General features: G+C 44.8%; 2 protein-coding genes across 5 annotated transcripts in view; both read right to left on the minus strand.

Moving 5' to 3' along the window:
* The window catches only part of LOC141050921 (probable global transcription activator SNF2L1), a 153,578-nt gene that overhangs the window by 23,279 nt on the left and 116,686 nt on the right, over window positions 1–13,613 (minus strand). The window contains exons 20-22 of the mRNA XM_073547622.1: window positions 12,533–12,665; window positions 12,133–12,251; window positions 490–702 (exon numbers count right to left, since the gene is read on the minus strand). Of these exons, the coding sequence (XP_073403723.1) occupies window positions 490–702; window positions 12,133–12,251; window positions 12,533–12,665 (465 nt within the window). The remainder of the gene's footprint in view (window positions 1–489; window positions 703–12,132; window positions 12,252–12,532; window positions 12,666–13,613) is intronic.
* LOC141050920 (uncharacterized) lies at window positions 2,684–6,530 on the minus strand. Of its 4 annotated transcripts, none has more exons than XR_012220561.1 (6): window positions 6,196–6,530; window positions 5,927–6,012; window positions 5,623–5,833; window positions 5,386–5,542; window positions 4,323–5,260; window positions 2,684–4,246 (listed from the first exon to the last, which is right to left on the minus strand). XR_012220561.1 is itself a non-coding variant. In XM_073547621.1 (6 exons), the coding sequence occupies exons 3-6, from the start codon at window positions 5,771–5,773 to the stop codon at window positions 4,512–4,514; spliced, it is 459 nt and encodes a 152-aa protein (XP_073403722.1). In that variant the 5' UTR covers window positions 5,774–5,833; window positions 5,927–6,012; window positions 6,196–6,530; the 3' UTR covers window positions 2,684–4,511. The 4 variants fall into 4 exon arrangements, 2 of the variants coding, with proteins under 2 accessions (XP_073403722.1, XP_073403721.1); XR_012220560.1 differs by having other exon boundaries at window positions 2,684–3,966; window positions 4,090–5,260; XM_073547621.1 differs by having other exon boundaries at window positions 2,684–4,537; window positions 5,136–5,260.

The raw sequence follows: 13,613 nt of genomic DNA on the forward strand, positions 1-13,613 counted from the left end.
TTAGCTTTCTGCTGCACCGCTGCAAAGCTCCACACCGCAGATATCAACAGCAACAGGACTCTTAACACCAAACGTGGCAGGCACCAGACAGCTGCTTCTGCTAGGCTGGTCTCCAGAAAGGACCTGTAACACCAACAGTCAGCTGATGCATCAGGTGACCTTTTAAAGGATGTGGGAGTGGTCACCAGAAACATTAGCTGACCCAGCAGCACTGCAGTAATATACCAGTTTGCCAACAGGGGAAAACTGCATTTAACCCCCACTGGCCTGAAAGGTAAAAAGTTTTAATGTGAGAAGACAAATCAATAGATCCAAAAATGGATCATGACATACGTCATACGGTCCCATAATTACCCTCTGCGCTCCTGTAGCCACAGTACCCAGGAAATGTTTGGTGCTCACACAATAGTCATATAATGTTAGTTGTCTGGATCTGTATAAGGCACTTTCTTGCCTACATTACCATAGTAAGGTGATGACAGTACTTACCATGGCAGTCCTCGACTTGATGAACCAGTCGAACCTAAACTGAGGGGCGTTTCTGACACACTGGCGCAGCTCTTCGTACACATTTTCCTTATCAAAGCCCATTTTATGAAGCATGCATATCAGGAACCGATCTTCTTCCTCTGTGTAGTTTTTGCCTTTATTGGTCCCATATTGTATCCGCAGCTGATGAAACGGAGCTTTGTACCTTGCAATCTGAATAAAGCAGACACATCAGCTCACCGAGCAATCATTTCTCAGTCCCTTTTACTTATTATTATTTGCAGGATAAAGTTTACACTTGCCCTGTCATCCTTATTTCTGGTAACATTCTGCACAATTAAGGCCCCTTTCACACATCAGTTTTTTGCCGTCAGTCACAATCCGTTGGTCCGACTAGCGGATTCGGTGACAAAAAGGATCCGTCACATCAGTTTTATCATCCGTTTCTTCGGTTTTTCAACGGATCCGTTTTTCGAAAACGCCCAATGGGAGGCTCCCAAACGTTATTGGCTACTGAAAACCTATAGATACAGTGTTTCCACAGCCCATCTTTGACAGGTTGTAGAGCAAGTGGCAAAAATGGAAGGTGTGATTGCGAACATTGTGAAGATCTATGTGGATTTTAGTTTTGAGGCGATTCGTTTGGAAGCGATCGTTCTTGAAAAGGAGTGAGAAAGACAGCGCATCATGCATCTGCGCCGGCGTCGTTTTTGGATCCACCCAATCACTGCACTGAGAATGACACATGGGGTGTATACTACGTTATATATGTTCGGATGAAAGCGGAAAACCTTGATATTTTGGTTGCACGTGTTGGAGACTTCATCCATAGAAATGACACCTATTGCCGCTTCTCAATTTCACCGGCGGAGCGTTTGATGGTTACTCTTCGGTAAGCCATTTTTATTGTATCTCCTCCTGTTAAAGCAGACTTAAAACTGTAATGTTGTTGCAGGTAGTTTGCAGTAATTATTGTCTTGCCTTTACAGATTCCTTGCAAATGGCGAATCCCTTTCCTCACTTCATTTCCAATTCCGACTCGGAATTTCCACTATATCGGGGATTGTTAAACACACCTGCCGCGCATTGTGGGACTGTTTACATGAGGAATATATCCCACAACGGAGAGTTGGCTGGACAATGCTGAAAACTTTCAAAAGATTTGTCTGTTTCCCAGTTGCATGGGTGCAGTGGACGGTAAACATATTCGGATCGTCAAACCAGCTGCATCTGGCTCTGTATATTTTAATTATAGGAAATATTTCTCCATCGTGCTTATGGCCATTGCAGATGCACAATACAATTCATAGCAGTCGATATTGGGGTCTATGGCCACTCCAATGACTCTCAAGTATTTAAATTGTCTGCAATGGAATGTCATTTATATGGAAACAGCTTCCAATTTCCACCACCAAGACCGCTCCCTGAAATCTCTGGGCCACCAATGCCGTTTGTATGTGTTGGAGATGAAGCGTTCCAACTCTCGCAACACCTGTTGAAGCCATACGCAAGTAATGGCTTGATGCCAACGAAAAGAGTGTTCAATTATTGCTTAACATGAGCGCGAAGAATGGTTGAGTGAGCTTTTGGCATTCTCACATCCAAATGGCGAGTTCTGTTGACCGCTATTAACCTGAAGACTCACACTGTGGGTGAGGTGGTGAAAGCTTGTGTAGTCCTGCACAATTTCCTAATATGCAAGGAACAGATTGCCATGGATGACAACTTGGTAGAAACCTCCTTGTATGACTAACAGAATATTACTTTTTGAAGTCCTGTGGCAGTTTCAAGAATGAGGGACAAATTTGCAGAGTACTTTATTTCACCTCAAGGAAGAGTAGAATGGCAGGATGAGACGGTTTGATATCTTTGTCTTTTGATTAGAGTTGAGCGACTTTGGTCGGATCGGGTTTCGTGAAACCCGAATGAAACAAAATTTGAGTCGGATGTAACTGGTCCGACTAGGGCAAAAAAAAAAAGTCGGAGTTTCGTCCGAAACCCGACCCCAATGCAAGTCAATGGGAAATAAAAGTCGGCATTAAGCGGATGACATTCATCCACTCAATGCCGACTTTTATTCCCCATTGACATGCATTGGGGTCGGGTTTCAGACGAAACTCCGACTTTTTTTGCCCTAGTCGGACCAGTTTCATCCGACTCAAATTTTGATTCATTCGGGTTTCACGAAACCCGATCCGACCAAAGTCGCTCAACTCTACTTTTGATATAATATATGCTGGAGTACCAAACTTATTGCAGTTTTCATATTTGTGATGACACCATGATGTTTTTTCTATTTACTAAAGTTTTGTACCATGATACCCCAAATTTTGTACCTTGTTACCCAAAGTTTTGAAGTATTGTACCTTGTTACCCAAAGTATTGTACCTTATCATTAAATAAATGAAAGACAATAAAGCTTTTATCAACAAAAATATTTTTATTTATTAAAGAATTATAAATTAAGATAGTTTGGGTTGGAGATAGTACTGGAGGGGCTGACAGATCAGACCACTTCGACAGTGGGAGTATGGAGACCGGATTGTGGTCGTGACGGATCTGAAGGTAAAACAGAAGGTGAAGGGGTGGAGAAACCAAGAGGATTGGTGGACAAAAAAACGTGAGTAGGGATGGGATTTGGTAAGGTTTGAGGGGTGGAGTGGAGGGATTGGGAGACAGAAGAGGTGGTGGGTGGAGAAGAGGGTTGTATTTGGGGCATGATGGGTGTGAAAGGAGACTGGTGGTAGTGGAAAGGGATTACAGGTTGGGCAGGGAGTGGAGGCACAGATGCTGTGGTTGGGAACTGTTATGGGGCAGGAAGCTGATAGGGGGCAGGAAGCTGGTATTGCACAGGAGGGGGAGGAGGGACAGTGGCTGGAGGGGGGGTAAGGTGCGGGAGAAACTACGGGGTGGGTGGAGGGGCTTGGGAGCTAACCTGCGCTAGAGCAAATTGGCAGGCTTGCATTACATGCATCTGCTGGTCAGGAGATAGGTTGTCTATGCGCTCGACTACTTCCTGGAAAAAGGAATGATTAGGCGATTTACTTGCATCTAAATGCATCCTATCTAGACGCGTGCTCAATTCAAGCATACTGTTGTGCGTGAGGTTGAATCCAGCACTCATTTGTTCAGACAACAGTTTCAACGAATTCTGGAAGGATGCATTTAGATGCAAGAACTCGGGCGCATATTTCTTTTCCTGACCCCTCTGGCACTGCCGCCCAGAACCCAAAGGTGTTTTATAGGTGGCAGCAGTGTCAGTGGGGTGGGGTAAAGGAAAAGCTACTTCGTCACCAGCAGCTCCATGTAACGAAGTCTGCCAAGATGCTCCAGCGCTGGTGGATGGGACCAAGGGTCCAGATGTGAGGGAAGGCAGGTGCAGATGGGTCGGGTCTGAAGTGGTCCCGGGTGCTGGACTCCTGTGGGATCGCTCCAGAAGGGTTCAACTCTGCAGGCTCCCGAGTGCTGCAGACGGTGCTGTGGTACAAAGAAAAAAAAAATTTAATTAATATATTGCTATTGCTTGGCCCTGGCTGAAACCAAAAAAAAGGTTACACATGTAAACATTTTTACTTAGTAAATGGGGTGGGGATTATTTACCTTCTGCTCACCATAGTCGACCGTAGGAATGACAGGGCTCTAGCATACTTATACTTCGATCTGCGCCCTCCCGATCTACTCGGGGCCTGCATCTCTTGGTTGAACTCTTTCTTGAAGCGATCCCTGAGTGACCGCCACCGCTTGATAACTCTGTCCCCTGTAAAGTGAAAGCGCAAATTGGTTAGTATACAACACATTACATCGTGCAACATAACTTACTGAATTGTGAATACTTAAAACGCGCTTGATTCTGGGCCCGAGCATCAAGGTCGTTCCATTTCTCCACTTCATTACACACTTCCTCCCAGAGCCGACGGGTCACAACAACATCAGCGTGGCAGCGGTCCTTCATGTTCCACGGCGGCTCCCACTCTCGGACTGCATCGATAAGGAGGTCGATGTTTATTTTTGCCTCCTCACGGTCAGAGTCGGGAGCACGCTGTGAAGCCTGTTAAAAAAAAGACAAAAAACAAAGACATTACACTCAAATCATCCACATGAATTTGAAAAATACAAAAAACTGGCAGGCTTGCATTACATGCATCTGCTGGTCAGGAGATAACACCATGGTTACTTACCGGTAGCCGTTTTTTCCGGAACCCATGACAGCACACCTGAGATATAAGGGGAGAGGTGCCGCCCCTTATATCTCAGGTGTGCTGTCATGGGTGAAGGGAAAAGCTTGTCTATGCGCTCGACTACTGCCTGGAAAAAGGAATGATTAGGCGATTTACTTGCATCTAAATGCATCCTATCCAGACGCGTGCTCAATTCAAGCATACTGTTGTGCATGAGGTTGAATCCAGCACTCATTTGCTCGGACAATAGTTTCAACGAATTCTGGAACGATGCATTTAGATGTAAGAACTCGGGCGCATAGTTCTTTTCCTGACACCTCTGGTGCTGCTGCCCAGAACCCAAAGGTGTTCTATAGGTGGCAGCAGTGTCAGAGGGGTGGTGTAAAGGAAAAGCTACCTCGTCACCAGCAGCTTCATGTAACGAAGTCTGCCAAGATGCTCCAGCGCTGGTGGATGGGACCGAGGTACCAGATGTGAGGGAAGGCAGGGAAGGTGCAGATGGGTCGGGTCTGTTGAAGTCCCCGGTGGCGGACTCCTGTGGGATCGCTCCAGAAGGGTTCAACTCTGAAGGCTCCCGAGTGCTGCAGAATGTGCTGTGGTACAAACAGAAAAAAAATGTAATTAATATATTGCTATTGCTTGGCCCTGGCTGAAACAAAAAAAAATAGGTCACACATGTAAACGTTTTTACTTAGTAAATGGGGTGGGGAATATTTACCTTCTGCTCACCATAGTCGCCCGGGGGAACGACAGGGCTCTAGCATACTTATACTTCGATCTGCGTCCTCCCGATCCACTCGGGGCCGGCATCTCTTTGTTGAACTCCCTCTTGAAGCGATCCCTGAGTGACCGCCACCGCTTGATAACTCTGTCTCCTGTAAAGTGAAAGCACAAATTGGTTAGTATACAACACATTACATCCCGCAACATAACTTACTGAATTGTGAATACTTACGCACTTGGTTCTGGGCCCGAGCATCAAGGTCCTCCCAATCCTCCACAACTTTGTGGCACACTTCTTCCCAGAGCCCACGGGTCACAACAACATCAGCGTGGCGGCGGTCCCCCATGTTCCACAGCGGCTCCCGCTCTCGGACTACATCCATAAGGAGGTTGATGTCTATTCTTGCCTCCTCACCGTTAGAGTCGGGAGCACGCTGTGAAGCCTGTTAAAAAAAGACAACAAAAACATTACACTCAAATCATCCACATGAAGTTGAAAAATACAAAAACCAAAAATAAAGAAAAAAGGTAGTTACTCTCTGCTGACCGCCCCGACGCTCACGCCGGTGACGCTGGGAGGCACTTTTTGAGGACCTCTACGTTGAGCCTCAGAATCGGAAGCCTATAAAAAAAAATAAAAAAAAAACATGTGCTTGGATGTAGGCTTATGTGTTGTGTGTACTGTGATGATCTGTTTTTTATAGGTTGGGTGTACTGTGACGTCTGTGATGATCAGTTTTTTATGTGTTGGGTGTACTGTGATGTCTGTGACGATCTATTTCTGTGATGCATGTAAGAAACTTACACTCTGCGAGCCCGCTCCGGGTCTTTCTCCACACTGTCCATCTCCTTCTGGAAGCACCTCTGATGCTGCAGCTTCCTGTTAAACAAGAATGAATGCATATACTGTAGGGTTATGTGTAAAAAATGTGTTAACATCACAAAAAAGAAAAAAAAATATTTACCTCAGTTCGCTGACGATGTGAGGGAGGGCTCCCAGATGAAGACATATTTGAGACTGGCTGGCCTGGCTGGGTCACTGGACCCTGCAACTCCTGCTGGCTTGTCTCAGGCTGGCTGGACTCCTGCTGGCTTGCTTGCTGAGACATGTATGAGTAAAGCCCTACCTTCAGGTTTATATTCCTTTCCTAATTGGGGGCTGGCTAAAAGGATCCTAAATAAATCGGAGCATGCTCAGTTAAAAAAAAAAAAACAGAATATGTCGCCGGATTCCGACATTTGACGGATTCCGACGGATCCTGCGCCCATAGGCTTCCATTCTAGCAAACGATGGACGACGACGGATCCGTCGCTATCCGATTTTTCGACGTAGACAAAAAAAGGTCCCTTTCACACATCAGTTTTTTGCTATCAGTCTCAATCCGTCGAATTTTGAAAGAAAACGGATCCGGCGACTGATGCTGCTGGATCCGTTTTTTTCTCATTGACTTGTATGAGCAACGGATGGCCGCACATTTTATCCGTTGTTCGCTGGATCCGTCAAAAATTGTGTGTCCGTTGGCCGGAGATGACGGACAAAGTGACGTTTTTTGTCTACGTCGAAATATCGGACAGCGACGGATCCGTCTGTCGTTTGCTAGAATGGAAGCCTATGGGCGCAGGATCCATCGTAATTCGTCAAATGCCAGAATCCGGCGACAGATTCCGTTTTTCTTTACTAAGCATGCTCCAATTTATTATTTAGTACCAAATTATAACCAGCCAGCCCCCCAGTTAGGAAAGGTATACAAACCTGCCAGGTAGGGCTTCACTCATCAATGTCCCAGTAAGCAAGCCAGCCAGCAGGAGTCCAGCCAGTCGGAGTCCAGCCAGCCCGCAGCCAGCGGGAGTCCAGCCAGCTGGAGTTGCAGTGTTCAGGCAAGAATTTTTTTTTTCTATTACTGTCCTTGTATTTCAATAAAGAGCTGTGTAGTCCTACTTTGTTGAAAAAAAATTAAGAAACGTGAGTTAAAAAAAAAATTGTTAAAATTGTTCAAAAACCTTGCCATCTGTAGTATCATTTCACCAAGGTAACTTTAAATTTTTGGGTTATGTCTCACAGGAAAGCACCTGTGGTGGTTATTTTGGTTTCCGTGCAATACAGAGGTGTTTAAGGTTGTATTTTAAAAATCCATGGTGTATACAAATAGGGAATGCAGAAATTGGGTCTTTTTACCAGGGTTTTTAAAACATTACATCTGTGGTCAATATATATTCAAGTGGCGGTTTAGGGATTTAAAGTGGGAAGGAGGGTATTTACTGTGCAATGGTGTTTGCAAGGTACTACTTGGGTGGGTGTGTTATGTTTGGGGCTTTTTGGGAAATACTGGAGGGGAAGGGTTATGTTTGCTTGCGCATCGCGCATATCTAAAACCCTTTAATTACAGAGGGGGTGGTTTAGCATCTTACTAAAGTAGTTAGCATTTTTTTTGTTTGGGGGCATAAAGGGATTTGTTTTTGTGGGGGGGGGGTTGAAATCCTAATAGCTATGGAGTTACCTTTTTTTTTTTCTTTTTAAATCAGCATACAACACAGAAAAAATCTTAGTATAATAGCTAACAATCGTGTTTATTTCTTGCAGAAAGTTGCCTAGGCCAACAGCGACACAGCCAGTGAAACCCATCATGTAAATATTAAAGGCCAAAGCGCTTTATATATCCAATGTATAGTAGCTAACAAGTGTCTTTATACTTGCAGATACTTTTGCCGCCCTACCAGCGACACAGCCTAGCCGACCAGCGACACAGCCAGGCCAGCGAGTCTCAAATATGTCTTTTTCTGGGAGCCCTCCCTCACATCGTCAGCAAACTGAGGTAATTTTTTTTTTTTTTTGTGATAACTTTTTTTGTACATATAACCCTATACGCATTAATTCTTGTTTAACAGGAAGCTGCAGCATCAGAGGTGCTTTCAGAAGGAGACGGACGGGGAGTTTCTTACATGCATCGCAGAAACAGATCATCACAGTACAACCAACACATAAGGCTACATCCAAGCACATGTTTCTTTATTTTTTTTTTTTTATGTAGTCTTCCTAGAGGTCCTCAAAACACCTCCCAGGGTCGTCGGCGTGAGCGTCGGGGCGGTCAGCAGAGAGTAAGCTTTTTTTGTTTGTTTTGTTTTTTGTATTTTTCAACTTCATGTGGATGATTTGAGTGTAATGTTTTTGTTTTTTGTCTTTTTTAACAGGCTTCACAGCGTGCTCCCGACTCTGACAGTGAGGAGGCAAGAATAGACATAGCCCTCCTTATCGATGTAGCGGGAGCCGCTGTGGAACATGGGGAACCGCCGCCACGCTGACGTTGTTGTGACCCCTCAGCTCTGGGAGAAAGTGTGCAACGAAGTTGTGGAAGATTGGGAGGACCATGATGCCTCGGCCCAGAACCAAGTGCGTAAGTATTCACAGTTCAGTAAGTTATGTTGCAGGATGTAATGTGTTGTAACCTAACCAATTTGTGCTTTCACTTTACAGGGGACAGAGTTATCAAGCGGTGGTGGTCACGCAGGGATCGCTTCATGAAGGAGTTCAACAAAGAGATGCAGGCCCTGAGTGGATCGGGAGGACGCAGATGGAAGTATAAGTATGCTAGAGCCCTGTCGTTCCTCTGGGCAACTATGGTGAGTAGAAGGTAAATAATCCCCACCCCATTTACTAAGTAAGAACGTTTACATGTGTAACCTTTTTTTTTTGTTTCAGCCAGGGCCAAGCAATAGCAATATATTAATTACATTTTTTTTTTTCTTTGTACCACAGTACCATCTGCAGCACTCGGGAGCCTTCAGAGTTGAACCCTTCTGGAGCGATCCCACAGGAGTCCAGCACCCGGGACCACTTCAGACCCGACCCATCTGCACCTGCCTTCCCTCACATCTGGACCCTTGGTCCCATCCTCCAGCGCTGGAGCATCTTGGCAGACTTCGTTACATGGAGCTGCTGGTGACGAGGTAGCTTTTCCTTTACCCCACCCCTCTGACACTGCTGCCACCTATAGAACACCTTTGGGTCCTGGGCGGCAGTGCCAGAGGGGTCAGGAAAAGAAATATGCGCCCGAGTTCTTGCATCTAAATGCATCCTTCCAGAATTCGTTGAAACTGTTGTCTGAACAAATGAGTGCTGGTACATTTTTTTTTCTTTGTACCACAGCACATTCTGCAGCACTCGGGAGCCTGCAGAGTTGAACCCTTCTGGAGCGATCCCACAGGAGTCCGCCACCGGGGACCACTTCAACAGACCCGACCCATCTGCACCTTCCCTGCCTTCCCTCACATCTGGTCCCTCGGTCCCATCCACCAGCGCTGGAGCATCTTGGCAGACTTCGTTACATGAAGCTGCTGGTGACGAGGTAGCTTTTCCTTTACCCCACCCCTCTGACATTGCTGCTGCCACCTAGCAGCGGTTTCAACATCGGGAACAACAGTATGCTTGAATTGAGCACGCGTCTGGATAGGATGCATTTAGATGCAAGTAAATCGCCCAGTCATTCCTTTTTCCAGGCAGTAGTCGAGCGCATAGACAACCTATCTCCTGACCAGCAGATGCAGGTAATGCAAGCCTGCCAGTTTGCTCTAGTTCTGGTTAGCTCCCAAGCCCCTCCACCTGCCCCGGTAGTTCCTCCCGCACCTGCCCCCCTCCAGCCACAGTCCCTCCTCCCCCTCCTGTACAATGCCAGCTTCCTGCCCCGTATCAGCTTCCTGCCCCATAACAGTTCCCAACCACAGCATCTGTGCTTCCACTCCCTGCCCAACCTGTACTCCCTACCCACTACCACCAGTCTCCTTCCACACTCATCATGCCCCAAATACAACCCTCTTTCTCCACCCACCACCTCTTCTGTCTCCCAATCCCTCCACTCAACCCCTCAAACCTTAAAAAATCCCATCCCTACTCACGTTTTTTTTTTTTGTCCGCCCATCCTCTTGGTTTCTCCACCCCCTTCACCTTCTGTTTTACCTTTCGAACCGCCACCACCACAATCCGGTCTCCATACTCCCACTGTCGAAGTGGTCCGATCTGTCAGCCCCTCCAGTACTATCTCCACCCCAAACTATCTTAATTTATAATTCTTTAATAAATAAAAAATATTTTTGATGGATAAAAAGCTTTATTGTCTTTCATTTATTTAATGATAAGGTACAATACTTTGGGTAACAAGGTACAAAACTTTTGTAAAGAGAAAAAAATAATGGTGTCATCACAAATTTTAAAACTTCAATAAGTGTGGTACTCCAACATACTTTATATGAAAAGACAAAGATATCAAACTGTCTCATCCTGCCATTCTACTCGTCCTTGAGGTGAAATAAAGTACTCTGCAAATTTGTCCCTCATTCTTGAAACTGCCACAGGACTTCAAAAAGTAATATTCTGATAATCATACAAGGTTTCCTCTCAACTCCATATATAACGTAGAATACACCCCATGTGTCATTCTCAGTGCAGTGATTGGGTGGATCCAAAAACAACGAAATGACGCCGGTGCAGACGCATGATGCGCTGTCTTTCTCGCTCCTTTTCAAGAACGATCGCTTCCAAACGATTCGCCTCAAAAGTAAAATCCACATAAATCTTCTCAATGTTCGCAATCACACCTTCCATTTTTGCCACTTGTTCTACAACCTGTCAAAGATGAGGTGTAGAAACACTGTATCTATAGGTTTTCAGTAGCCAATAACGTTTGGGAGCCTCCCATTGGGCGTTTTTAAAAAACGGATCCGTCGAAAAACGGAAGAAACGGATGAAAAAACTGATGCGACGGATCTGGTTTTTCGCTGGATCCGCTAGTCGGATCCGTCGAAAAAACAAATCCGTTGCATCAGTTTTTCATAATCTGCGACGGATCCTTCGAGTCAAAGGATTGTGACTGACGGCAAAAAACTGACGTGTGAAAGGAGCCAAACGTTACTTTGTCTGTCGTCTCCGGCCGCAGGACAAGCAATTTTCGATGGATCTGGCGAACGACGGATGAAACATGAGGCCATCCGTCGCAATCCGTTGATGAGAAAAAAAAACAGATCCAGCAGCATCAGTCGCCGGATCCGTTTTTTTCAAAACTCAACGGTTTACAACTGATAGCAAAAAACTGATGTGTGAAAGGGGCCTAACTAGGTTGTCCAGAACTGTGATATTGGAGATCAATTTGGTGGGGGGCAGATCCCCAGAACTAGTACCAATCAGCTGCTATCAGCTCCCTTGGTAAGTGTACCCCCCAGGACACCCCTGACTCCAAACATTGTGTAGTGGTCATTCTTGGGTACTTCAGCTCCTAGAAGAGATTAGGAGCAGATCTGCAGTAACCAGAAACGGCCACTACACAATGTATGGAGGTGTGCTGGCTCTGTACAGAGTGTACATGAAGCTGCAACCAGAAATGGTAACAGATGATTAGTGGGTGTCCTGGGTGTTGGACCCCCCACCAATCTGACATCCTAAGGCTAGCTCCTGGAAAATCCCTTTAAAGGTAATCACTTATGTGAGATGGTTCTCCATTTTTTGCCTGCTTCATAATATTCCATCTTTCCCTTCTACAACTATCCCAAGTCACACTAGTTGTCCCCGAGGAGTTCCAGAAGCTGGACCTCTAGTGATCGACTTGAATTGAATCCAATTTTTCTTGATAACCAGCTAAATTGTAATATCTATTCTGTACGCAAATCCTACCATGAACCACATGTTTCTTGTCAATTATTGTATAGCACGTGACTTACTACTGGCAGTCTACATAAATGAAAAAGACATGAGTACCTTGACATCCAACGCTTTTTTGATGCTGATCCTCCTCTGAATGCGCGCTTCTCCTCGTTCAATTTGAGCCATGATTTTTTCGATATCTTGTAGCTCATTGCAACGTTCCCAGAACACAGCTGAAAGCAGACGCGTAATGTGTGACTGTGTGGCCTTATATTGATATAGGGAAGCACTGGATGGAGGCAGTGACATTACTGCTATCTGATCAGTGGCTTAATGAACAGCTACTTCTTACATTACAGTCTGGTTAGCAGCTAAATGTGGTGGGCTTCATGGACTACTGATGATCAATTGTTCCATCTCCCAGACTGCGGGTTGTCACTTCTCAAAAACACATGTACAGAAAATTAACTCTATAAGCCTGTGCGTGACTTATGGGCTTTAGGCGCTAACAAACCTGAGTATTCAATGACCTCTTCTGGAGTCTTCCCCTCTACTTCCCGCGCAATGTTATCAATATCATCACGGCCGTATTTCTCATTAGCTTTAATAAACTGGTTGAAGTCCCGTTTATTCCAATTTGTGAAACCCTATTTGTCAATGTAAGAAAAAAATGAAAATGTTTTATTAAAAAAAATGATGTAAAATGGAAGAACAATTCATTCTATAACACTGCCCCGAATCTTTTTTTTTTATGCTTTCCCTTTTTTTTTTTGTCACAGAGCTCCAGACCCCTCTTGCATAGATTTAAAATAGTTGTCCAACCTCATTAACATTTTCACAAACATCCTACAATGACAAAAGACGTTCATCCCCTCATGCATACACAGATAATGGCTGATGACTTATTCATGAGGCTTGTTTTATAGCCAGTGGATGGACCATTGTACCAGTCACTAATATTTGTGCCACCCCCCTCTATAGATGGTAAGCTCTGGAAACCAGACCCCTACTCACTCCTATTGTGTGAACTACTGATTCCTCATGTCTCTGTGTATTGTTACCCAAAATGACAGGTATGCTATAAAAAGGTCAAAGAAAACTGAATGGGGTTTCCAACTATTGCTTTCCCTAGAAAATGGATGTTCATTGGGTCGCAGAACGTAATGTTTTCTGTTGGGATTGCTATATAGAACACAACAAAATACAGAAAAATATCACTATAAATGTTGCTTTTTTCATGTTGCGAAGACTTAAGTTCTCAGTTATACGAATTGAAATACAAATTATCCCTCTCTAAAATGGACTTAACAGAAAGCGTTATTATTATTATGTACGTGTCCTGTTCTGTAAAATTAGGGGAATCTTTTCATCTTATTACTGGAGTGAAACTACAAAGGAAGTTCATCTTTCCTATGCAACTCTGAATGGTGATTGTCTTCAATCAGTAAATGCAATTTCTTGCTTCATGTTTTGATTAAAAAACAAACTTGAAATAGACTGGTCCTTAAAGGTACTGTCACACTTAGAGATGTACCAGCGATCCCGACCAGCGATATGACGCGGTCAGGGTCGCTGGTACATCGCTAAGTGGTTGC

Source organism: Dendrobates tinctorius, unplaced genomic scaffold (assembly GCF_039654945.1).
Source record: "Dendrobates tinctorius isolate UK_male_01 unplaced genomic scaffold, ASM3965494v1 ptg000154l, whole genome shotgun sequence".
Taxonomy (NCBI): Eukaryota; Metazoa; Chordata; class Amphibia; order Anura; family Dendrobatidae; genus Dendrobates; species Dendrobates tinctorius.

Excerpts from the sequence above, each read along its gene's own strand:
- LOC141050920 (XM_073547620.1), bottom strand. The coding sequence starts at position 5,773 with ATGGATGTAGTCCGAGAGCGGGAGCCGCTGTGGAACATGGGGGACCGC. Across the intron at positions 5,543-5,622 it reads TCGGGCCCAGAACCAAGTGC|GAGACAGAGTTATCAAGCGG; the intron begins GTAAGTATTCAC and ends TTCACTTTACAG. Across the intron at positions 5,261-5,385 it reads GCGACTATGGTGAGCAGAAG|CACATTCTGCAGCACTCGGG; the intron begins GTAAATATTCCC and ends TTTGTACCACAG.